The sequence below is a fragment of the Pongo pygmaeus genome, chromosome 6 (assembly GCF_028885625.2).
Source record: "Pongo pygmaeus isolate AG05252 chromosome 6, NHGRI_mPonPyg2-v2.0_pri, whole genome shotgun sequence".
Classification (NCBI taxonomy): Eukaryota; Metazoa; Chordata; class Mammalia; order Primates; family Hominidae; genus Pongo; species Pongo pygmaeus.
In genome coordinates this window covers 4291997-4316475 of record NC_072379.2, presented here as the reverse complement: position 1 = coordinate 4316475, position 24479 = coordinate 4291997, and the positions used below count along the sequence as shown (strand labels likewise).

At 50.8% G+C, this 24479-nt stretch overlaps 1 protein-coding gene across 4 annotated transcripts in view; it reads right to left on the bottom strand.

Annotated features, from left to right (window-relative positions):
• Positions 1–24479, bottom strand: part of SDK1 (sidekick cell adhesion molecule 1) — a 989261-nt gene that overhangs the window by 29922 nt on the left and 934860 nt on the right. For all 4 annotated transcript variants that reach the window (XM_063667220.1, XM_063667221.1, XM_054494717.2 and 1 more), the window contains exons 39-41: positions 16312–16473; positions 15219–15344; positions 2358–2522 (exon numbers count right to left, since the gene is read on the bottom strand). In XM_063667220.1, the coding sequence (XP_063523290.1) occupies positions 2358–2522; positions 15219–15344; positions 16312–16473 (453 nt within the window). The remainder of the gene's footprint in view (positions 1–2357; positions 2523–15218; positions 15345–16311; positions 16474–24479) is intronic.

Below are 24479 nucleotides of genomic sequence, written 5' to 3'. Positions count from 1 at the left end.
AAAGTGCACGTTCCACGAGAGGAACCGGCTTTCTGAGCATGTGTAATTGCTCTGTACCAATTTTTCACAGATAAAACTCATGCAGCAAATCTTGGATCCCTGAATTAGGATGACAGGTGCTGGGGGTTCCTCATTCTCTCTACTTTGGGGTACATTTAAAATATTCATAATTAAAATTAGGGAAATGAGAAATCTGTGCTTTTTCTAAATCTTACTCATTAAAAAATCAGGTGGTCGGCCGGGCGCTGTGACTCACTCCTGTAATCCCAGCACTTTGGGAGGCCGAGGCAGGCGGATCACTTGAGGTCAGGAGTTCGAGACCAGCCTGGCCAACAGGGTGAAACCCTGTCTCTACTAAAAATACAAAAATTAGCCAGGCATGGTGGCACATGCTTGTAATCTCAGCTGCTTGCGAGCTGAGGCAGGAGAATCACTTGAACCCGGGAGATGGAGGTTGCAGTGAGCCAAGATTGCGCCATTGCACTTCAGCCTGGGCGACAGAGTGAGACTCCATCTCAAAAAAAAAAAAAATCAGGTGGTCCTCTGGGTCCCTTCCTCACAGCCCCTCTCACAGAGCGACCCTGGAATTCAAGCATGTTCCCAGGCCAGGGTACCAGGCTTAGGGCCTACGCTCACCCACAGGCGAGCACAGGGTCCTTCCTCCAAACTCATAGCACATAAAGGATGAAGGCTAAGTTCAGTTTCAACAAGTGCGGTCAGTAGCTCAAGCAGCTCTAATGCAGAGGAGAGGAACAGCTTCTTCCTGATCCCAGGAAGAGGACCATCGGAGCTGGCCCTGCCTGGGGCTTCTGGCTGAGGCTCTGCTGCCCCGACCCCGAGGCCTCCCTGCCCTTTGTGCTGCTGAGATCCTCTCTCCTCAAACACAGCCCATCCATCTCTGAGCCCCCCAGTGCCCTGGCTTGCAGCTGGTCTGCACAACAGAATCACCGCGGGGTGAAGAAAGTCATGCCTGGAGCCACGGAAATCACTGTCTGGGGTGAGGGGCCAGCGAGGGTGTGTGTTTAACCTCAAGCAACCCTAAGGTGCGGCCAGGGTTGAGTCCCTCACAGGCACATGGGGGGCTGGGGGGCCACAACCAGGGACCAGCTTTGCCGCCCCTCCCTCTCCAGCTCCCCCACCCACGGCTCTTCAGTGACCACGACTTTTTCTCCGCCACCTTCTGCCTCCTGCAGGTTTCCCTTCCCCTGTGGCAGGCTTCGGGCACCTTCCTGATTCCCAGGCGAGGTCACGGCCCTCGCCCTGTGTGTCATAACCCCTGCCATGACTGCTGACTGCAGACATGTCTGTCATCTAACACGGGTGCTCTGGGGGAGGAAGCCCTGCCCTGGCCTTCTCTGCCACTCCCCCGAGAGCAGACCTGGACCTGGACCCAGGCTGGCCTCTGGAGCCTGCGGTACCTCACAGCGAAGTGTGCACATGAAGAAATGCCCAGCCTGGGATCGGCAGTACCTTCACCTGGACGCCATCCTCAGGGACGGCGATACTGCTTGCCTTGAGCCCAGAGCAGCTACTATCCCCGGCCCCTCTGCTGGCTCTCTGGGAGGCCCCGGGAAGACGTGACCTCTTGTCAGGCACTCGTGGGCTCCCCCACGGCTGCCGGGGCAGTTCTTGCCCCTCCAAAATCACACATGCTCCCAGGCAAGGACGCGTCAGCTAACACAGGGGCTCGGGGCTCTGCTTTCCTTGGGAATCATTTTGCCGCAGAGGGGACACCACGTGCCTCATGCTCACGCCTCTGACACTTGCATGTGTCTCTGATTTTTAAAATTATGAGGAAACACATTAGGAATTGCTGGTGCACAGCATGGACACAGAGCCCATAAGGGCCTTGCTGGTGGTGCTGGGGGAGGCTCTGAGGCCTGGGGTCCTGCCAGAGGGGAGCAGGGAGCAGCCCAGGAGGATGGGTGGCACTGGGGAGGTACCTGGAGACTGACACTGCTCTCCCCACCTATATGTCCTCTGGGCAGAACCCTCCAGGAGGATGGGTGGCACTGGGGAGGCACCCGGAGACTGGCACTGCTCTCCCCACCCACATGTTCTCTGGGCAGAACCTCAGCTAAGCTGGAGACACCTACAGCAGCAGATGTGTGTCCCTTTCATCCCGTTCAACTCCATTTCTCCCTCCCATCCTTCAGGAGAAGACAGACCTCCCTGGGTCCCCCTCGACTCCATTTCTCCCTCCTCTAGTCCTTCAGAAGACAGACCTCCCTGGGTCCCCCTCAACTCCATTTCTCCCTCCCATCCTTCAGAACAAGACAGACCTCCCTGGGTCCCCCTCAACCCCATTTCTCCCTCTAGTCCTTCAGAAGAAGACAGACCTCCCTGGGAGGGCCTACCTGACACGGCTGTGGAGGGGCTGCTGGGCTCCCCGTAGCCCGCCTCGTTCACAGCCACCACCCGGAACTCGTAAGTCACTCCTTGCCGGAGCTTATCCAGGCTGAGAGTGTAGGATGTGGCACTCCGCGGGATGTCCTTCACAAACATGTCCCATAAGCCTTCATCTGCAAGAGGGATGGGCAGATGAGAACAGAGGTTAGAAGTGCGAACTCCCAGGTGCGAGCCCCATGCGAGCCCTGGATGAGGCATCGAGGGCACTGGATGCGGAGTGAGTGCTGAATGGGGACGGAGTCTCAGTTTTGCAAGTCGAAGAGCGTTCTGGAGACGAAGGGTGTGATGGTTGTAGAACAATGTCAGTGTGCTCAATGCTACTGAACTGGACGTGTGAAATGGCCACAGTGGGAGATGTTAGGTTATGCATATCTCACCACAGTAAATATACGTATGTATGATTTATTATAAACATCACATATAGGAAAACATGAATAAACTTGAAATGAAAGCCATTAATAAATTTAAAATTAAAATCAGACATAGAGAGGAAGTTAGAGGCACATGAGTTGGGTTCTGAGGCATCTCTCCAGCCATAGAGCAAAAGAAATGTGATCAGTGAGATTTGCCATAAAAAACCACGACGAGCCAGGCATGGTGGCTCATGCCTGTTATCCCAGTACTTTAAGAGGCTGAGGTTACAGGACTGCTTGAGCCCAGAGCTCGAGACCAGCCTGGGCAACATAGGGAAACATCATATATACGCACAATTTTAAAAATTAGCCAGGCATGGTGGCATGCACCTGTGGTCCCAGCTACTCAAGAGGCTGAAGCAGGAGGATTGCTTGAGCCTGGGAGGTTGAGGTTGCAGTGAGCTGAGATTGTGCCATTGCACTCCAGCCTGGGCAATAGAGTGAAACTCTATCTCAAAAAACAAACAAAAAAAGAACTTTGCAATATTTATGACTTCACATTATAACAAAAAGAAAAAAAAAAGAAAAAAGGAAAAAAGAAAAGAAAAAACCTATGACACTATAGCATCAGGGCTGAAAGGGCTGCTGGAGCCTGGAGCTAGACAGCCTCTTTGCAAAGCCTGGCCCCACCAATTCAATTAGCTGTGTGGCTTTAGACAAAGAACAGAACCTCTCTGACCCTTGTCTGTAGAATGGTGATAACAAAGGCATCTTCATCATAGATTTGCTTCGAGGATTAAATAAGTTAATATTTATAAAGTGCTCAGGACAGTGCCTCACACATAGTAAGTGCTGCATGTGTGTTTGTAAAATAAAATACAAATTCAATTCTAAGGAGGCTGTTTGGTAAAAAAAAAAAAAAAAAAAAAAGTAGGCTCAGAGGCCAAAATGTTCATTTGAAGTAGCAATCCTTCATGAACTGTATTTGCTTTTCTAGGCACAGCTATGAGATCTTTTACAAAGCAGGAAATCTGGTGAGGGAAAACCCATTTGGATATGTGTGTGCCCGTGCTGACTACCTTATGGGCACTGAGACTGCTCCGGAAACCAACCTCATCACCCACCTGGAATCACCAGGTATACTCAGATAGATTAGCCCAACAGTAAACAGGCAGAAAATTGCTATTGTATCTGTCTGTATTTGCAGAGGATTTAGAATTTGCACCGACTAAGTCCTTACAGTCACAGGTTAATGAGAAATAGATGTGAATGAGATTTTAAAGGTACAAATCTCTCCACTGGCAGAAAGGTAGTATAATACTGATCTTCCCTCCCTCTCTGCTTGCTTTCTCTCTTGCTCTTTCTTTCTTCTTCCTCCTTTCCTCTTCTTTTTTTTTTTGAGACAGGGCCTTCCTCTGTCCACACAGGCTGGAGTGCAGTGGTGCAATCATAGCTCACTGCAGCCTCAAACTACTAGACTCAAGCGATCCTCCTACCTCAGCCTCCTGGATAGCTGGGACTACAGGTGTGCACCACCACGCCTGGCTAAGTTGTTAATTTTTTTTTTTTTGTAGTGACAGGGTCTCCCTATGTTGCCCAGGCTGGGCTCGAACTGCCTAGCTCAAGCCATCTGCCTGCCTTGGCCTCTCAAAGTGCTGGAATTATAGGCATGAGCCACTATGCCTGGCCATTATTTCTAAATATTCTCATTTACAGCCATTGCTCACCAAGACACTCATCACCACTAATAATGTCAGAATGGCAAGCCAGAGCCTAAGCCTCCCTTCTTTCTCCTAGGATGCTGAGGTTCACACACAGATTGCTGGCTGTATGTAGTTTATGCTGGTTGTATGTGGTTTATATTGTCGTATGTGAGTTTGGCTTAAGAATGGTTACGGAAGACTTGTGCATTTACTCTGTGCAGGCCTCCTCTTGGCCTGGAGAACTGTTGCCCCCTCCTCCCCTGCCTCACTCCCTTATTCATCCACAAATGCTGTCCACTCTTTGGTCAGGCCCTGTGCCATCTATCAGGGAATCAGATGAGATTGCTGTTCTAATGAGTTACCCACAGCCTGTGGACAGGGGATGGAGGAAAATCAAGAGTCCTTTTGCCTCTTCAGACTCATCTTTTTGAGGTCAACCTTGACCCCATCCCACATTCCAGGAAGGGATGGCTGCTTCCACCAATGAGCTTCTAAATCACATCAGCACATTTACCTGCCTGTTCACACCATCAGGCTTAGCATCATCCATCCACCCATCCATCCATCCATTCCACTCTTCCTTCCTTCCCTCCAGCTATCATCTATCCATCCATCCTTCCGTCCATCTTTCCATGATCCATCTTCCCATGTAACCATCCATCCATCCATCCATTATCCATCCATTCTTCCTTCCTTCTCTCCATCCATCCATTCATCCACCCATTTTTCCTTCCTTCCGTTCATCCATGTAACCTACCTTCCTTCCTTCCCTTCTTTCCTTCCTTCCCTCTCTCCCTCCTTCCTTCCCCCTGCCCTCCACTCCCCTTCCCTCTCCTCCCCTGCTCTCCCTTCCCTTCCCTCCCCTCTCCTTCTCTGCCCTCCCTTCCCTTCCCTCTAGCCATCCATCCATCCATCCATCCATCCATCCATCCATCCATCCATCCATCCATCCACCCACCCATCCATCCATCCATCCATCCAGGCATCCATCCATCCATCCATCCATCCATCCATCCATCCATCCATCCATCCAGGCATCCATCCATCCATCCATCCATCCATCCATCCATCCATCCATCCATCCATCCATCCATCCAGGCATCCATCCATCCATCCATCCATCCATCTATCCATCATCCATCCATCCATCCATCCATCCATCCATCCATCCAGGCATCCATCCATCCATCCATCCATCCATCCAGGCATCCATCCATTCATCCATCCATCCATCCATCCATCCATCCATCATCCATCCATCCATCCAGGCATCCATCCATCCATCCATCCATCCATCCATCCATCCAGGCATCCATCCACCCATCCACCCATCCATCCACCCATCCACCCATCCACCCATCCACCCATCCATCCATCCATCCAGGCATCCATCCATCCATCCATCCACCCATCCACCCATCCACCCATCCACCCATCCATCCATCCATCCATCCAGGCATCCATCCATCCATCCATCCATCCATCCATCCATCCATCCATCATCCATCATCCATCATCCATCCATCCATCCATCCATCCAGGCATCCATCCAGGCATCCATCCATCCATCCATCCATCCATCCATCCATCCATCCAGGCATCCATCCATCCATCCATCCATCCATCCATCCTCCCATCCATCATCCATCCATCCATCCATCCAGGCATCCATCCATCCATCCATCCATCCATCCATCCATCCAGGCATCCATCCATCCATCCATCATCCATCCATCCATCCATCCATCCATCCATCCATCATCCATCCATCCATCCATCCAGGCATCCATCCATCCATCCATCCATCCATCCAGGCATCCATCCATTCATTCATGCAGCCATCCATTCATTCTTCCTTCCTTTCATCAATTTCTTCATCTACCCACCCATCCATTCATCCATTCATCCACTCACTCACCCATCCACCCATCCATCCATCTATCCATTCAACCACCCACCCACCCACTCATCTACCTACCCGTCCATCCACCCACCCACCCACACACCCACCCTTCCTTCCTTCCTTCCATTCATCCATCCATCCACTCACCCACCAGCCACCCACTCATCCACCTACCCATCCATCTGCCTGCCCACCCACCCTTCCTTCCTTCCTTCCTTCTGGGTTCCCCTCCTTCCATCCATCCATCCATCCATCCATCCATCCATCCATCCATCCATTATCCATCCATTCTTCCTTCCGTCCATCCACCCACCCATCCCACCCCAAACCCCCCCATTCCTCTTTGTATCTCATGGCCTTTCTCAGGGCCTAGTACAGCAGGCTTTCAATAAATAATAACTACCACTATTTTATTTACTGCTTACTGTGAGCAAGTCACTACTTTAAGGGCTTTAAATATTGAATGAATTGTATTTTTCCTCTAAAAAAAGAGACAATTTCATGTTGTAATACACACTAAAGACCAAATACAGACTCTTATAAACTGGGTGTTGCTTAAAGCCATTGAAATTAAGGGACTAAGAAAGTGAAGGATTTCTTCAGACCGTTCTGAGAAGGTCTGAACAGCTCTGGAGTGGATTCTCTGAATGTCTTTTGCATTAATGTTTCTGTAATGCTTTCCTGCTCCTGAGGAAAAAAAAAAAATGATTCTCCCTTCCTGTACCATCACCTAAAGGCCACATTTTATTTTAAGCGCTCTGTCATAGCTCCAGGAATTGTGTGCATTTTTCATAATAACATTTTAAAATATTGATACGAATCTTAACGCAGAACGATTTATTTAGCAATCCATTTACACTCAAAAATGTTGGGGGAGGGGGAATGTCATATGGAGAGAATTTCCTTCTGAATTAACAGAAGAAAATGTTCCCATTTTTATTCTGCTTAATTCTGCCTTTCCCAAATTAGCATATTTTCCACTCTAGCTATAATTCACCAGGCTATTTATCTTGTACTAATATTTACACCATGATCACGAGTGGGTAAGAAAAAAATCTGGCAGCTGGTAAGGCGTCCACTCTGTTTCTCAACTGTGGATTGTTTTTCTCATTTGTATTATGCTGTTAAATATCTCAATAAATCAATGATGGAAAAAAGTATCTCTACAAATTAGGGGGAAAATAACATTACAGAACTATTAGCAAAAATGAGATTTGTGCAACCGATTTTTCCACGCTCTGGACAGTCCCCAGCGCCTGGATTTCCATCTCAGTCAACACTCGAGAGGACAGCAGGGCCTTATCCTTTTTAAAGGCAATTCTGGGCACGCAGTCAGCCGCTTGTCAATCACCCAGGCTAGGTTCAGCCCTCTGGGATGTCCGGAGAGCCAGCCTGGTTTCTCTTCCCCACTGAACGAGCTGTGTTGCCATCATAGGAAAAGCAAGGGCCGGGCGCAGTGGCTCCCACCTGTAATCCCAGCACTTTGGGAGACTGAGGTAGACAGATCATGGGGTCAGGAGTTCAAGACCAGCCTGATCAACATGGTGAAACCCCGTCTCTACTAAAAATACAAAAATTAGCTGGGTATGGTGGCGCACTCCTGTAATCCCAGCTACTCAGGAGGCTGAGGCAGAAGAATGACTTGATCCCGGGAGGTGGAGGTTGCAGTGAGCCGAGATTGCACCACTGCACTCCAGCCTGGGCAACAGAGCGAGACTCTGTTTCAAAAAAAAAAAAGAAAAGCAATGCCCGGCTGGAAGAGGACAGTCATGACCCCTAAAAAGCCACATCCCCAGATCACTAATCCCCCAAAATGACTGATGCGGGCATCAAGTCCCCTGCTGAGGCCCAGGGTTTGAACTTCCTGTGGGTAATGTCCACCTCTGGGCTGGACCTGCCCCTTGATGTCTGTGGAAGGCGGAGGTGCCCCCATGGTGGCGTGACTGCAAATCACACCTGTCTATCGTGCTTGGTCTTTCCTTCCTGACTGCCCGAAAGAGCACCTTCCTGGACTCTTTGTTACTGAAACGCCATTGGAGAAATACCACTAAGAAAGCGGGAAGCCACTGAGAAAGGGACTTTGCAAAATATTCCTGAAGAAGCCACGCTGTCACCACAATCTCCAATCCTGTCCACCCCAGAAGGAAGGCTGAGTGGGAAAAAGCAAAAGCCAGTTCAGCTTCCCGTTGAGGCGGCTCTTCTTTAAAGAATATGAACTATGCATCTTCATTTTTTATGGCGTGATTTGTCCACTTAAACAAGGGAAGTAAGTGGCTAATACGGAAGATCCTTGAAAAAAGAAATGTTTTCTGTATAAATAGGTTCTGCTATCCATCCATGCTTGTCTCCAGCCGACAGAATGAGTCAGCTGTTAGCTTCTGGTGCCAGCATCTCCCCCCGCCCAAGTGGTAGGCGGCACATCTGTTCCCAGACAATGTCCTAATACATCCAGAAACATGATCACCTCTTTTCTGAATTGAGCTGGAGCCCAGTGCAGCACGTCCAAGGGTCTGCACTCAATTTATCCCTCCAACGCCCAGAACGGAGCTGTGTGCTGCAGGTATTAGGGCCGACGTCATTTCAATACAAAAGTTTGATTTCATGGACAATTAAACAGGGTCTCCATGCTGAATGAAACCGTCATTCACCGCCTGAGATTTCTGGTTCCACGCACTCACACAACCAACCACTTGACCGTCGGCCTGCAGCTCAGAGCAAATGCAAGCCTGTCAGTTGTTTATTTCTTAAATACTGCCATTTCTCTTTGTATAAATGGTCAATCCAGGTTAGAAATTTTACTGAAGCAGGTGGGGCTTAAACACGAGCCTAAATACATCTGATTTAAAAAACAGACAGTTACCTTCCATTGGATCCTCATTCAAGGCAGGAGGCAAAATGCATTGCATGTTAAGATGAGGAAGAAAGACAGCCTGTGTTGCAGGCTGACCCCAGGAAGGAGTGGGAAGCCGGGCTGACAAGCTGTCAGAAACGCGCTTATGAGAAAGACAAGCAGCGCATGAGGGGACTGGGCGCCATCAGAGCCACGGCAGCAGCCCCTCTTGCTGAACCTGCTGACTTGGAACTTCTATAGATGTCAAACCTTCAGATAAATACTGATTTTCTTCCTTATTCACTTGAAAACTCCCGTTGCCAAAGACTGAAATTGAAGAAAATCAATGGGGAGGGAACTGGGAAGCCCCCAGGGGACTACCAGTGGATAGTGGTCCAGGCCTCTGGCTGGGGGGTGTCCCCATCAGGCACGGGACCTGTCCTCCAGTCACCAGCCCTCGTCTCTGGGCTACACACATTATTTAAGAAAAAAAAAAAAAGCAATACAATATCTGCCTGCATTTGATACTTTCTAAATATGTATTTCATGGCTGCTTTGGAGAGGAAAATATATTTATAGTTCCTTTAGTGTCATTCCAGTCTATTGTGTAAATATGTAAATTAGGCTTCCTGATCTACCCAGTAAAATGCCTTAGAATAATCTGTGTAAGTAAATCACCTGCATATGCCCAGTGCATAGTTTCCAGTGCCTTCCAGGGAGTTTTGCAACACTGATTTGGAGGAAACTTACGCACAGCCAGAGAAAGGAACGTGTCGGCCAGGCCGTGCTGGCGAAGCTGGTGGTGGTGTCCTTGGGCTCACACTCATGGAGCGCCCTCTCCAGGAATAAGAGGGGATCTGTGCTCTAGCCTGGTGCTAATTTCATTAGCTGCTGTTCAGTTCTGCATCTCCACATGGCCACAGCAACAGGGGCTATGCAGTAGAATGTGCAGGGGTGGAAGGAAGGATGGGGATGGGAGGGCAGCACGCTCCACTGCCATCTGCCCAGGCTGCCCAGGCCTGCTGGCCGCCCTCTCCAAAGCAGCAACAAAGCTGATGAGTGTCTTGTCTCCCAGGGGCAAGGCAGAGACTCAGCTGGATAGAGAGACATTAGGCCGAGCCGACCACCTGGGCCAGAGGGGCTGCCTGGCACCGAGTGCCCGCCTCCCAGATACCCAGCAGTGAGGGCCCCTGTGTGGCCCCTCCCAATACAAAACGGGGCCCACTCATTGCACCTGGAGCAAACCACACCCCGCCTGGAGAACGTCTTGCCAGGGAGCTTCGGTGGGAAAATGAGATGATACACCATTTAATGTTTTGTGTAATGAGGCCTGTAATGGATGACAGCTGAGATCCAAAGCCTCAGGTACCGGCAAGGTGTTTAAATATTGACAATCCATAAAGTGTTTCATTTGCCTGAGCTGCTGCTGGCCTTAGTCATAGAAGGGAGGGGGCGTCTTTCTCAACTTCCCATGAAAGAACACGGGTCCCGTGGCCTGCTTGGGTTCCCTTCATGATCCGAAAGGGGAGATCGTTGGCGACCTGCTTTCGATTGTTGAGCAGCCAAGCAGAAGTGCAGGATCTTCAGCTCTCGCCGAAAAAGCTGGCGTCTTCTTGATAAGTCTTTTGTCACGTCTTGGTCCCCTGTGGGTCGGTTTCCACACTCTGGCCCCAACCCTGCTGAGTTCAGACTCAGCTGACTTCCGAAGCTTCTCCATGTTAGGCAAGCCCCTCTGAGGCATGGGCCCAGTGTGAAGCCCTCGCCGACACGCCAATTACTTCTTATCCACACGGCCTGCCAGGCTCCCTGGGCTGCAACAGTAACCAACAGGCATCCTGTTCCCTTTGTGCAGCAGGCGGAGCAGCATATGAGAACCTGAGGAGAAAGTCAACGGCTCCCTCGGCAAGCCTGAGAACCAGTGCCTTATCGCTGCCTTGAAAATGCCAAGATGTGTTCACAGCGTTAAGAGGCTGAGCCCAGGCACCCGTGTCTGGCTGCTGCCGCCCCATCCCACAGGCTGTTCTCCCACACAAGAGTACTCAAAGACACATTGGTGTGCTTGTCCAAGCAGGCTGGGGAGGACAGACATCGTGGCTTTTTAAATGATTACTTTACGCTAAACATATCATTTTGAGTTAGCCGAAGAGTCCCAAGCGGTTTTAAGAAACAACGGAGAGCAAGTCTGTGTATGATTTACCCAATGTCCCCCAGTGGTAACATCCTACAAAACTGTGCTGCAATCTCACAACTGGGACATGGGCAGGGATGCGGTCGAGATCCAGAATGCCTCCTGCTGTGACCCTGTGACAACCACCCGTCTGCTGCTGGGATCCTTAATCTGTAGTCAGGGAGGCAGGCGTTCAGAGAGGAGGAAATTTCGTAGCCAGGCCCTTCTGTGGTTTTCTGGTGCGGGTGTCTTTTTTTTTTTTTTTTGACACAGAGTCTCGCTCTGTTGCCCAGGCTAGAGTGCAGTGGTGTCATCTCAGCTCACTGCAACCTCCGCCTTCTGGGTTCAAGCAATTCTCCTGCCTCAGCTTCCTGAGTAGCTGGGACTATAGGTGCGTGCCACCACACCCGGCTAATTTTTTTCTATTTGTAGTAGAGACTGGGTTTCACCATGTTGGTCAGGCTGGTCTTGAACTCCTGACCTCAAGTGATCCGCCCACCTCGGCCTCCCAAAGTGCTGGGATTACAGGTGTCTTAATCTGCTCTCGGCACCATGGGTCCCTGTGGCGATCTGTTGGCTCAAGGACACTTTCTCAGAATGGTTGTAGATATATAAAGTAAAATTGAAAAGGAAACCAGTTCTACTGGTGATATGGTTTGGCTCTGTGTCCCCACCCAAATCTCAGGTTGAATTGTCATCCCTGGTGTTGGGAGAGGGGCCTGGTGGGACGTGTTTCGATCACAGCGGTGGGTTTCTCATGAGTGGTGTTAGGACCACCCCTTTGGTGCTGTTCTCACAATAGGGAGTGAGTTCTCATGAGACCTGGTTGTTTAAAAGTGTGTGGCACCCCCGAACTCACTCTCTTCCTCCTGCTCCAGCCACGTGGCGTGCCGGCTCCCTGTTGGCTTTCTGCCATGATTGGAAGCTTTCTGGGGCCTCCCCAGAAGCAAAGCCACCGTGCTTCCTGTACAGCCTGCAGAACCATGAGCCAACTAAACTTTTTTTCTTCATAAATTACTCAGTCTCAGACATTTCTTTGTGGCAATGTGAGAACGGAGTCATACAACTGGTAATGCCTACGATCACCTGGAGGCACCTGCAGGTTCCTGGGAACCCATGTCTCCAGGTAACGCTGGAGGCATGGCTTATGGGTGGTTTTCTTTGCACTAACTTATTTAGCGACGTGGTTCCTTGGAAGACATACGAAGAGCTGGGTTTCGGTGACCTGCGGCCACCGTTATCCCAGCGCAACTCAAAAGTCTATGCTTCACGGACTCATTAACCAACAAGGGTCCAGCAGAGAGTCTACAAATGACTATGATTTCAACGTAAGGACACATCTAAACAGCATTGTGAAATATCTGCAATGGCAGGGAAGTCATACGAAAGTACTGCTGGGAGTGTCACAGGTCCTGCTAAGAGTTATGTGGTTTCTTAGCACCTATTATGCATTGAATTATGTCCCTGCCCCCCACTGCAAATTCATATGTTGAAGTCCGAACCCCCCATACCTCCCAATGAGCTTATTTGGAAATAGGGCAGTTGCGGATGTAATTAGTTAGGATGAAGTCCTGCCGGAGTAGAGTGGGTCCCCAGTCTATTAGGACTGGCGTCCTCGTAAAAGATAAAACCGAGACGCAGACACACATACAGGGAGATCACCATGGGAAGATGAAGGCAGAGATGGGTGAAGCACCTGTCAGACCCAGATCACCCAGGATGGCCCGTAACCACCAGAAGCTGGGGGAGAGGTTACAGGAAACAGATCCTCCCTCACAGCCTCAGGAGGAGCCCGCCCTGCTGCCACCTTGACTGTGGGCTTCCGGCCTCCAGAACTGTGAGACAACCCATGTCTGTTGTGGAGGCTGCCTAGTTTGTGTGACTTTGCTACGGCAGCCCTGGATAACGAATGTGCCTGCATCCATAATTAAAGGAAATGCCAAATTACAGTTAGAGGTCGGTGAAAATAAAATGTGTATTTTCCCCATCCAAGCTCACGGATCTCCTGAATTCTATTTGTGAATGCCTAGATCCTATTTGTTACATCTGTCACTGTGTCAGGACACTCGCTCCCTCCTCCCCCAGCAAACTGCTTTTGAAAGATTATTAGTTATAAGTGCCTTCTAGAAACTTTTTTTTTTTTTGAGACGGAGTCTTGCTCTGTCACCCAGGCTGGAAGAGTTGAGGAAGAAATCGGTGCTCTCCCTGGATATGGGGAGGAAAGTGTCTGAAGTGGTTTCTTAAGTCTGGGCTGCTCCCTGCCACCAGCTCCCTCCCCTTGGCCTCCACAAAGCCTCAGTTTGGCCCCAGAACCCACACGTCTCAGCTCCTGTCAATCTCCGAAAGTGCTCTTGAATCGAAGTCATTAGCAAAGGGCCAGCTGACTGTGCAAGGCACCATGGGCTTTCACAGGCAGTGACCACAGGAGGCCCCTGCCAAACTCACATCCTTTACCAACTCAGGACCCTCTGTTTCCACAACAGGACAGACGCCCTGCTCAAAAGATACTCTCAGGGTCCCCCAGGCCAGCACGTCTGGATTTCTGAGTTATTGAGCCAAAGAAATGTTTATATTGTCTTTGGCTTTTTCACGCTTATGCACTAGGTTTCTCCTTAGAAGTTTCTAGAAGGCGGCTGGGCGTGGTGGCTCAGGCCTGTAATCCCATCACTTTGGGAGGCCGAGGCGGGTAGATCACTTGAGTTCAGGACTTTGAGACTAGCCTGGCCAACATGGTGAAACCCCCTCTCTACTAAAAATATAAAAGTTAGCCGGGTGTGATGGCGGGTGCCTGTAATCCCAGCTACTCGGGAGCCTGAGGCAAGAGAATTGCTTGAACCCGGGAGGCAGAGGTTGCAGGGAGCTGAGATTGCACCACTGCACTCCAGTCTGGGTGACAGAGAGAGACTCTATCTCAAAATAAAATAAAATAAAGAAGTTTCTAGAAGGCACTTGTAACTAATAATCTTTCAAAAGCAATTTGGTGGGGGAGGAGGAAACGAGTGTCCTGACACAGTGACAGATGTAGCTTTGGGGTCTTTCCTCTTGGTCTAATAGCCTGTTTAAGCATTAGACTAAAGCAGTTCCTACACCGTGGTCCCTCTAGCGGGCGGGGTTTGATGGTTTGCTTCCTGAATAGCGTCCCTGACACATCACATATTTTCATGCTCAGATGTTCATGATTAACTGTGCAACCGTCTGAAGGTCATATTGGAGCTGTTCTGTGCTTTCTGTGTTAGGTGATACCCTCTAGCTCCAAGCAGTCATATCCGACACACCCGATCAGAAACTCATTTCCCAATAACGCCCATCCTTAGTTATTAAAGGCTAATGGAAGGAAGGGTGAAAAAAATTATTCTGGTGAATAAGGCTGGGAATGGATCTTAGACCTCATTTTCGGAAGCCTAAAAAATGAAGCAAACGATGTGTCGGTTTCACTATTAATAAGAATCTTCGTATTATCAGAAACAAGCCGGACGCTTTCCATCTCGGCTGCAAACATTTAGAACCCTGACATGAGTCCCTGAAAACATTCATGGATGAGTTTGAAAATGCCTTTTAGTGTCCCTAAGTTCTCATTCACCTGTTTCTAGGAATAACCATTATCATCCTAAGTGTCCTGGGGCTAAAACATCCCAAACCATATGCCCTTAACGTGAATGGCACAGTTGTGACTATGAAGACTGGGAGGAGCTGAGTGAGCCATGAACGTCTTCTTTCACCAAAACTGCCCTCTTGGTCTCAGCTTTGTTGGGGGAAAATGCTGAAAGAGAAAGTGATGGAAGCCCCCGACACAGTCTTCGAAGCATCGCCGTCCGATGGGCTGAGACCCCGTTTGTGGGGCCTGCCACCCTACCTGAGGGCCGGGCCTCGATCACATAGCCCGTGGTGGGTGTGTCGCCAGAGTGTCCCTCAGTCCACTGCAGCGTCAGTTCAGAGGCGGACTTGGTGACCAGGACATCTCTAGGCGAGCCCGGGGATCCTGAGGGATAAAGAAGAAAAGAGAGGTGAGGCATCAGCCCTGGGGGATCACATCCCACTGCGTGAGATTTCACAGTGGGAGTCAGACCGGTCGAGGCTGCAGAGTGTCTGGGCAGGTAACTTAACCTCACACAGCCACGGTTTTTCATCTTAAAAACAAGGAGGCAAGCCGGGCGTGGTGGCTCACGCCTGTAAGCCACTTTGGGAGGCTGAGATAGGTGGATCACTTGAGCCCAGGAGTTTGAGACCAGCCTGGGCAACACTGCAAAAACTTGTCTCTACAAAATACAAAAAAGTAGCCAGGTGTGGTGGCTCGCACCTGTAGCCCAGCTACTCAGGGCGGTGAGGCAGGGGGATCGCTTGAGCCAGGGGAGGTTGAGGCTGCAGTGAGCTATGATCGTGCCGCTGTGCTCCAGCTTGGGTGACAGAGTGAGACCCTGTCTCAAAAAACAACAACAAAAAAACCTGAAGAGGGCCTAAAAGAGCTGGCACATGCAGGGCACCCCGCACTGTGCCCGGGACTAAGCAGCACTCCCTGAACGCCGGTTCTGCAGCCCAGGCCTTCCTGTCTTTAAACAAAGGGCAGAACAGTTGGATAAGTGCGAAGTTACATGCTTCTTCCCCATGACCTGGAAAACTTTAAAATTTTCTGATTTATTTCAAATGCCAAATTCAGTTATTTTCCTCTTAAGATTTCTCCAAAAAAAAAAAAAAAAAAAAAACCAACTAAAACTTTACATGCTTAATATTTAAGAATGTGCTCATGGATGTAACAAGTCCACCTTCAAAGTCCATGTTGACATGTGCTTTTGAAGACGTCCATGTTGCCCAGACATCCCCGAGTTGATGCCAGCTCTCGGCCACCAACATCGCCTTGCTGAGCATGTAGACGGATCTCAGCTCAGTGAAGCAGGAGGCGGGAGGCAAAAGTTGCAATTGACATTGTCTGCCCCTGGAGTTCCACTTACCCTCGGCTGGCCCGGCTGTGATATTGGCTTGGAGCTCGGGCCCGTAGGTGATGGTCCGTGCTTGGACACGGAAGAAATAGGTCACTCCCTTGGTGAGGTCCCGCACCTTCAGCCAGCGCTGCCAGTTCCCTCTCACTTCCACAGTTACCACCTTGCTCACCCCTGCAGCCACCAGAAGCAAAGGAAAGAAGGGGGTTCAGCCTGGAGAAGCAACTGTCCACCGTCTGTTCTACTGCGATAACAAGGAAAGCGGTCCCTGCAGTTTGCTAAGGAAGTATTTCTTACTATTAGAAGTTTATGTGGTAATAATAGCCAATTTTCAGCACAGATAAGTGTAATTAGAGCTTAAGCTTGGTAAGTGGGTGCTGACAAAGAAAACAACTGAGGCTTACAACACAAAAGGGGGAGGCGGCCGTCTCAGGAATGATATGAGGGAGGAGCTGGGGGGTGGGGGCGGCGCGGAGGGGGGCGGTCCTGCCAGTCTCCAGGTTGGACACTCCGGGGAACGTCCCTTCCCACTTGGCTCTGAGCTGTGCAAAGTCCGGTGTCACTTGTAAGGTGACTGCAAGCTTCCTGACATAGTCACGAGGGAGGGGAGGGATAGGGTTTGGCTGTGTCCCCACCCAAATCTCACCTTGAATTGTAATAATCCCCATGTGTCAAGGTGGGGCCTGGGGGAGATAATTGAATCATGAGGGCTGTTTCTCCCATTCTGTTCTCGTAGTGAATAAGTCTCATGAGATCTGATGGTTTTATAAATGGGAGGTTCCCCGCACATGCTCTCTTGCCTGCCACCATGTAACATGTGGCTTTGCTCCTCCTTTGCCTTCCACTATGATTGTGAGGCCTCCCCAGCCATGTGGAACTGTGAGTCCATTAAACCTCTTTCCTTTATAAATTACCCAGTCTCAAGTATGTCTTTATTAGCAGTATAAGAACAGATTAATACAGGGAGCGTATACAAGATGTAGAAAGATACTCCATCTAGTTAGACCCCACGAGCAGGCTGCAGCCTGCCTGGGTTGGCCAACTTGCAGCCTACAGGCCTCCAATGAGTCATGAGAACTTCATCTGTGGACTCTGAAGCCAGGATTTAAAAAATTAATTAATTTCACTGCAAGTATTGATGCCTCGATTCAGAGGACAATGGCAACATAGAGACAAACGTCCTCAAACCTATGGGATGTCATAAACAAGTGATCATGGAAAAGTCTTGCTGGTTGGATTACCTACAAATAGAAAATGGAGATTTCACATTTTGGGGAGAAGATAAATACTGAAAATTACACATATGCAGCATTTTCCAGAAGGAAAAATCAAGTTCTTTGGTTAAACAAGTTTGAAAATGATGCATTAAAAAAAAAGTTAGATAAGTTCTCAACTGCTGGACTTCTCAGAACTTTCAATAGATTAATCTCCACCAGGCAGCTCTTGGAGGAGGATATCAAGGTGTGGTACTTCCAGGATGGACCGATTGGTAGAGCTCATTTTCCAAGGAGCATCCCTGAGAAGAGCTGCCCTTGGTGAGTGGCACCCACTGTCCTGAGTCCACCTGCCCAGCCCTGCCCTCCTGCTGTCAGCCCTGAGAAACGGCTGCCCTTGGTGCGGGAGGGTCGTGGGCTGCTAGTCAGCACCTGGAATACCCCAGTCATCTCCACTTCAGAACAGAACAAAGTGCCTTCCTACTACAAAACGGGTCCATCTTTCAAAGCCATCAAAGCAAATTTCTCTTATTCTAGAAATCTCCAACATACCTTCTAGCTGGTTCAGTGTTTTCATATATTATGTCTTTTATCAAACATGTATTCAGCTAAATTACTTTCTTCCAAATTATTTCAGAGCACTTTGGCTATTTTTTTTTTTTTTTGAGACGGGGTCTCGCTCTGTCATCCAGGGTGGAGTGCAGTGGTGAGATCCCAGCTCACTGCAACCTCCACCTCCTGAGTTAAAGCCATTCTCCTGCCTTCGCCTCATGAGTAGCTGGGATTACAGGCGCATGCCACCATGCCTGGCTAATTTTTGTATTTTTAGTTTCACCATGTTGGCCAGGCTGGTCTCAAACTCCTGACCTCAAGTGATCCGCCCACCTCGGCCTCCCAACGTGCTGGGATTACAGGCATGAGCCACCGTGCCCGGGGCCAATTTTGGCTACTTTTGAGTGACCCTCCAAATCTGGGTTTTCCTGTAGAGGAATGGGGCATGTTTGCCCAGAGCCTGACCCTGACCTTCCATTGCTCAGAGAGGTGATGAGGATGGCAGGTTGTGCACACAGTGACTGTCATCAACACACAAACTGGGTCCTGTCCAATGTAAAGTGATTCTAGAGAGCAACTTTTTGTTTTTTTTCATTGTTAAAAATGACTTCCTTCTCCCTGGAGCAAAAACAAACCCAGGTACAGATTTTGTAAATTCTATCCCAACAGGAGGCAGAGCCAGCCTGGCCTTCTCCCCGTCTCAGGTGTGTCAGAATTTTATTTATTTAATCAATTTTTAAACCATGCCCCACACTACAAAGCCTCAGGGTACGATCCCATAAACCACCACCATTAAAAACATTTTAAAAAACGTAAAAATAGCCCTGCCATAAAATCGGATTCCCAAGCACGTGGCTGAGTGCTCAAGTGGCCTGGCGCTCCGGGTGGCCTGGTGCTCAGGGTGGTGTGGTGCTGCGGGTGGTCTGGCGCTCCCGTGGCCTAGTGCTCTAGGTGACCTGGCACTCTTGGTGTTATGCTGCTCCAGGTGACCTGGTGCTCTAGGTAGCCTGGTGCTCAGGGTGGCCTGGTGCTCCAAGTGGTGTGGTGTTCCAGTGGCCTGGTGCTCCAGGTGGTGCGATGCTCCGGGTGGCCTGGTGCTCCGGGTGGTGTGATGCTCCGGGTGGTGTGATGCTCCGGGTGGTGTGATGCTCTGGGTGGTGTGATGCTCCAGGTGGCCTGGTGCTCCAGGTGGTGTGATGCTCCGGGTGGTGTGGTGCACCAGGTGGCCTGGTGCTCTGGACAATGTGATGCCCCAGGGGTTACAAGAGTGTTCCCTAGAGTGACGGGGATGGCTGGGGATGGCCCTGGGCTCTGCCCAGCACACAGGATGAGCCATGACTATGTTCCCAGTGGAGTGACTAGAGGAGCTGCCCATACCGGGTAAATCCTGTACCGTCTATTTGACTTGGCCCGACTGGTCAATACCCGGCCAGGAGTTTGCAGATGTCAGGCACAGCCCTGGTTCTGGGTGAGGAGGTGTGGAAAGAGGTCAGAAGACCCCACAGAGCCCCTACCAGGTAAGATCACTGTTTACTTTGTAACTATCTTTACCACATTTTAAAATACTTTGTTCTTACAATATACTTCAAGTAGGTAGCAATTTTCACACACACACACACACACACACACACACAAACACATGGATCATTTCGTGGCAGTCTTTATAAGAGAACCACCATGACCACATGACCACAGCAAGTGAATATAATTCCAGCCCAAATCAAGGACGCCTGATGTTTCACTGCGTTTGCATCTGTTTCTCTGGGACACGCACGGACTCCATGAGCAAAATATTGAAAGTCATGTGGAGGTCCAGTTACCGCTTTTGTGGTTCCCTGTTGGGAATCCTGATGCAATAGTGAAGGGGTGAGAGTCTGGATTTTTCAGAGTCCCCCATGCAGGCACAGTTGTCTCCTGGGGGCCTCGGGGAGGAGCAGACAGGAGTACAGCCCCTCCGGGTGAGAGTGGGAGCAGCAGCCTTGGGGCGAGGCCAGTCCGGGTGTGGAGATGCAGGGCAGCAAGGGCTGGATGGTGTGACCTCCATGGGGCGCGCTTAGCTGCTTTGCTTTTTCCCAGTCTTTGCCTTCTGTTCGACCACCCTGCCCTTGGGCCACACTCCATCATGCGGTGTTGTGGTCCTTTTCAGGCTATCCCGGCATCCTCCCACATTTAAGAGAGTTCACCTCCTCCCTTCCCCAGCCCTAGCAGGCCGAGACACTCAGAAATGCCTGCAGGCAGAGAGCAGCCACCAGGATGTGTGCTTCCTGAACCACGTTCCTGCCAAGGCCGATTGTGAAATCTGCAGAGTCAGCTGGGAGGAAGAGAGAATGTGGGAACGGGGATGGGAGTGAGTCTGAAGCCCACTGCTTGCTCTCTGTGTGAGGCTGGGCAGGGCATGTGGTCTCTGCGGAGTCCTCAGTTTCTCCCTCTGCTCTGAGGTTGGCAGCGCTTACCTCACAGGACCCCAGTGAGGAGTGTAGCAGGGCGGGGGGGGGGATGAGTGGGAGTGCCCAGCCGATAGTCAGGACCCCAACTCTGACTATTGTCTAAGAACACATCAAGTAATAGGTGCTCCGTAATCAACATGGACTCCTCACCTGCTGTACCTCTCTCGTGCATGGCTGTGAACCAAACCGCTCCAAAACCGAGTGGCTCAAAACGACCACCACCACCAAAGCAGCTCCCGTACCGCGGGGCAGTCCTTTGGCCAGTCTGGCCTGCACTGGACTCAGCATGTCTGTGGTCAGTGAGTCTCACCGGGGTTTGGCTGGCCCAGGCAGCCCCTCTCCCGTGCTGGGCCGTGGGTGGCTGTCACCCCACAGGCCAGGCCAGGTGTATTCACATGGTGGCTGGGTTCCAAGGGCAGCAGGAGGACCAGGGTGCCTCCCACGTGCAAACGCTTTTGAATCCGCTTGCCTCACGACAGCTATTGTCCCGCTGGCTAAAGTGAGTCCTGTGGCCCAGGGCAGAGTCGGTGTAGGGGGACTCTGCCCAAGGCCTGGACTCAGAAGAGAGCGATGGGCCCCTCTGCCTTTGCCACCTCTACCTTCACCACCTGCCAATTGGGAATCTTCATCAGATGCCAGTGCTCTGGCCCCCTGATGAGATATAAGCTGACTCAGTGAGTCTGATCTGCCATCCTCTCCTGGTCCACGTTCTTCTTTTGGTGTATGTGGCTATGGGATGTGGCTTGTCGGACAGGCCTGGGGTTAGTGTCTCGGTGAGCCAGGGTTCTGGCCAATACCATCAGGGGAGGCAGGCGAGCGCCAGGGTCCCAAGGCTCTGCTGGCATTCGTGGTGAGGAGGGCCTTCCCCAGGCAGCCATGAGGTCTACCTGGGTGGCACCGGGGGGCAGGTTGCTGAGTCCTGCCTGAGGGAGAAGCCAGGAGGGGTCTGGAACCTATAGCCAGACTCAGGCTCATCCTGGTTCGAGCCAGACCACGGCTGATGGTGCCTGCAGCCTGACGGTGTTGTGGCGGGAAAGACCCCGGTGGGGGCCCCATGGCTTAGTCAGAGCCAGGTGTCGTGTCTAGAGGCAGCTTTATAAGGCCATTGGGTGGGGGCTGGATGCCTCATGTCACCAGCACCACTGGGCAACCCACACCTGGATCCGCCGCTTGACTGATGTGCACGAATTGGAAGTCTGGAACGTGCCCAAGCCCCCCGCAAGCCCAAACGTGGGGGGTCTGCATGGCTTGTTCTTCCTGACACCCGGGGAGGCCTGATGAAGCTGTTTCTGCTGAGATCCTGGCCGCCCCTCAGCCTGCAGAGCCAAGGAGGCAGCTGCGAAGAAAGACAGTGCCTGCTCCCCTCTCGCTCTAATCTCAGAGCACATTGCCTTGGTTGCAAAGCCAGGAAAATCCAGGCTGAAGGAACCAGCCCTTCGCAACAGACAAAAGAGACAAGGCTGGTGACGGACGGTCTTGTTATTTGTGAAAAGAGGCGAAAATGGTTGTGACTAAAGTGACTCCACCTGTTGTCATCCATGGGTGAGACAGGCCACATACTCAGCTATGCAGCCAGTTGTTTCTCTGGAATATAAAACGCTTTGGTGAATCCTCCTCAAGCCCCATCTCTGAAGTTCACCTTCACATTTACTTTCAGAAACACAAGTGCTCCAGATGCTTTCTGCCCATCATGGAGCAGTTTAGGCCTTGGCTCTGGACTCAGAACACCTGGGTTCAAATCCCAACCCTCTTCATCATTTTCAAAACGCAGGCCTTGGGCAAATGTCTTCGTGGCTCTGAGCCCAATCTCTCTGTCTGCGGGAGGAGAAGAAAAGCTGCAGCCACAACGTAGAGCTGTTCTGAGGATTTGGAGATAGCGGATATTAAGTGCTTAGCACAGTGCCCAACTTGAGCTCAACAAACAACACTTGTCGCTGTGATTATACCTGGGGGGTGCCTGTGTATAGCGAGAACACAGAACGCCCACGTGAGCGGGACGTGCTGAAAGGATTGTCTAAAAATCTTCCGAATGCTCTGAGTTTCCCAGTGATGCAAAAACTGTCATGAAACGAACAGGAAACGGCAACACGAAACACAAGGGAAGCCAGATGTGCAGGGTCTTGTCTCTGCGAGACTGGGCTGGGGGGAAGGTTTGGTAGAAGCCAAGAAACAATTCTAGGGGGGTGAAACTGCAGAGAGAAGCGGACCCAACATGTCGAGGCCCCTGTACGGCACTTCTGACTGGGTAATGACCCATGGAATGGCCTTGCCTGGAAGGAAGTACTTTTTTTTTTTTTTTTTTTTTGTTGAGACAGAATCTCGCTCTGTCACCAGGCTGGAGTGCAGTGGCACAATGTGGGCTCACTGCAGCCTCCACCTCCCGGGTTCAAGCCATTCTCCTGCCTCAGCCTCCCGAGTAACTGGGATTACAGGCGCACGCCACCATGCCCAGCTAATTTTTGTTTTTCTTTTTTTTTTTTTGAGACAGAGCCTTGCTCTGTCGCCCAGGCTGGAGTGCAGTGGCGTGATCTTGGCTCACTGCAAACTCCGCCTCCCAGGATTAAGCAATTCTCTGCCTCAGCCTCTGGAGTAGCTGGGACTACAGGTGAGTGCCACCCATCATGCCCAGCTAATTTTTTGTATTTTAAGTAGAGATGGGGTTTCACCATCTTGGCCAGGCTACTCTTGAACTCCTGACCTGGTGATCCACTCGCCTCGTCCTCCCAAAGTGCTGGGATTACAGGCGTGAGCCACTGCGCCTGGCCAATTTTTGTATTTTTAGTAGAGACGGGGTTTCACCATGTTGGCCAGGATGGTCTCGATCTCTTGACCTCGTGATCCACCCACCTCGGCCTCCCAAAGTGCTGGGATTACAGGCATGAGCCACCGCGCCCAGCCCATGAAGTACTTTCTCACAAGACTAAGAGCAGCAGCCCAGGAGAGAAGCCCAGAGGCACACACCATGGAGTTTCCAAGGAGATTCTGCAAATCCATTAACACAGAAGACTGGGGAGCAGAACCAGTCACTTACTTAAGGAAGAATGGGAAAACCTGAGCTGTCTTTGATTAGGAAGGACTCGTAGGTCAATCAGAACTATGATGCTTTCACAGTCATTTCTCTTTTGAATGGTCCTCGTTGGTTATGACCCTTGAAAAGGCGTTTGTAACATAGGCTCATGGAACCCGCGTGTGTCTCCAAAATTCTCTACTGTTTCTCCCTGCAGGACAAGCAAGAGCAAATGGCATGCCTGCTCCCATTTTTTCCTCCCAGATATTAAATAATCTATAATTTTTATAGTCTGTCTGTGTATATTACAGGGGGAAACTTGCCCTGGGACATAAGGCAGAGACAGCTGGACTTGTATTTCACCCCAGTGTGGTGGTAAAGAAGTGCCTCCCAGACCGGAATCTTCGGTGGACACACTGGTGTCTAGATGGCAGGAGAGAGGGACACAGAAGGCATCAGAATAATACCTGAGCAGGGTTTGCACTGACCCAGCAGGTGCAGAGCAACGGCCACGTGCACAGCAGGGCAGAGCCACCTGTCCCCAACCCCCATTCCTCCGCTTCACAGCCAATACCCCACTGGCTCCACCTTCAACACACACCCCCTGATCTGACCCCTCCTTCCCTGCCCCCAGACCGTTCCCCTTCTCGCCGCTCTCCTGTAGGATGATGCTACAGCCCCGGCTGGCCTCCTCACTCCCTGGTCTACAGAATCTCTGCCACCCGTTCTCCTCCAAGCCATCTGCATTCCACCTTCTGTTTTCACCTGCCACTCATTGTCAAGCCCCTGACATTTCCTCGCTCAAAGTCCTCTGTGTTGGAAACACCTTCCCTGCTCTTCTCTGGAAGCTGTTTCCAGTTGATCTAGGAAGTGTGGAGATGAACGATAGCTTCTTTCCATCGTGGCATTGAGACGGGGGATTCGGCCCAAGGGATCCTGGTCTTGGGGAGGTCAGGTCCT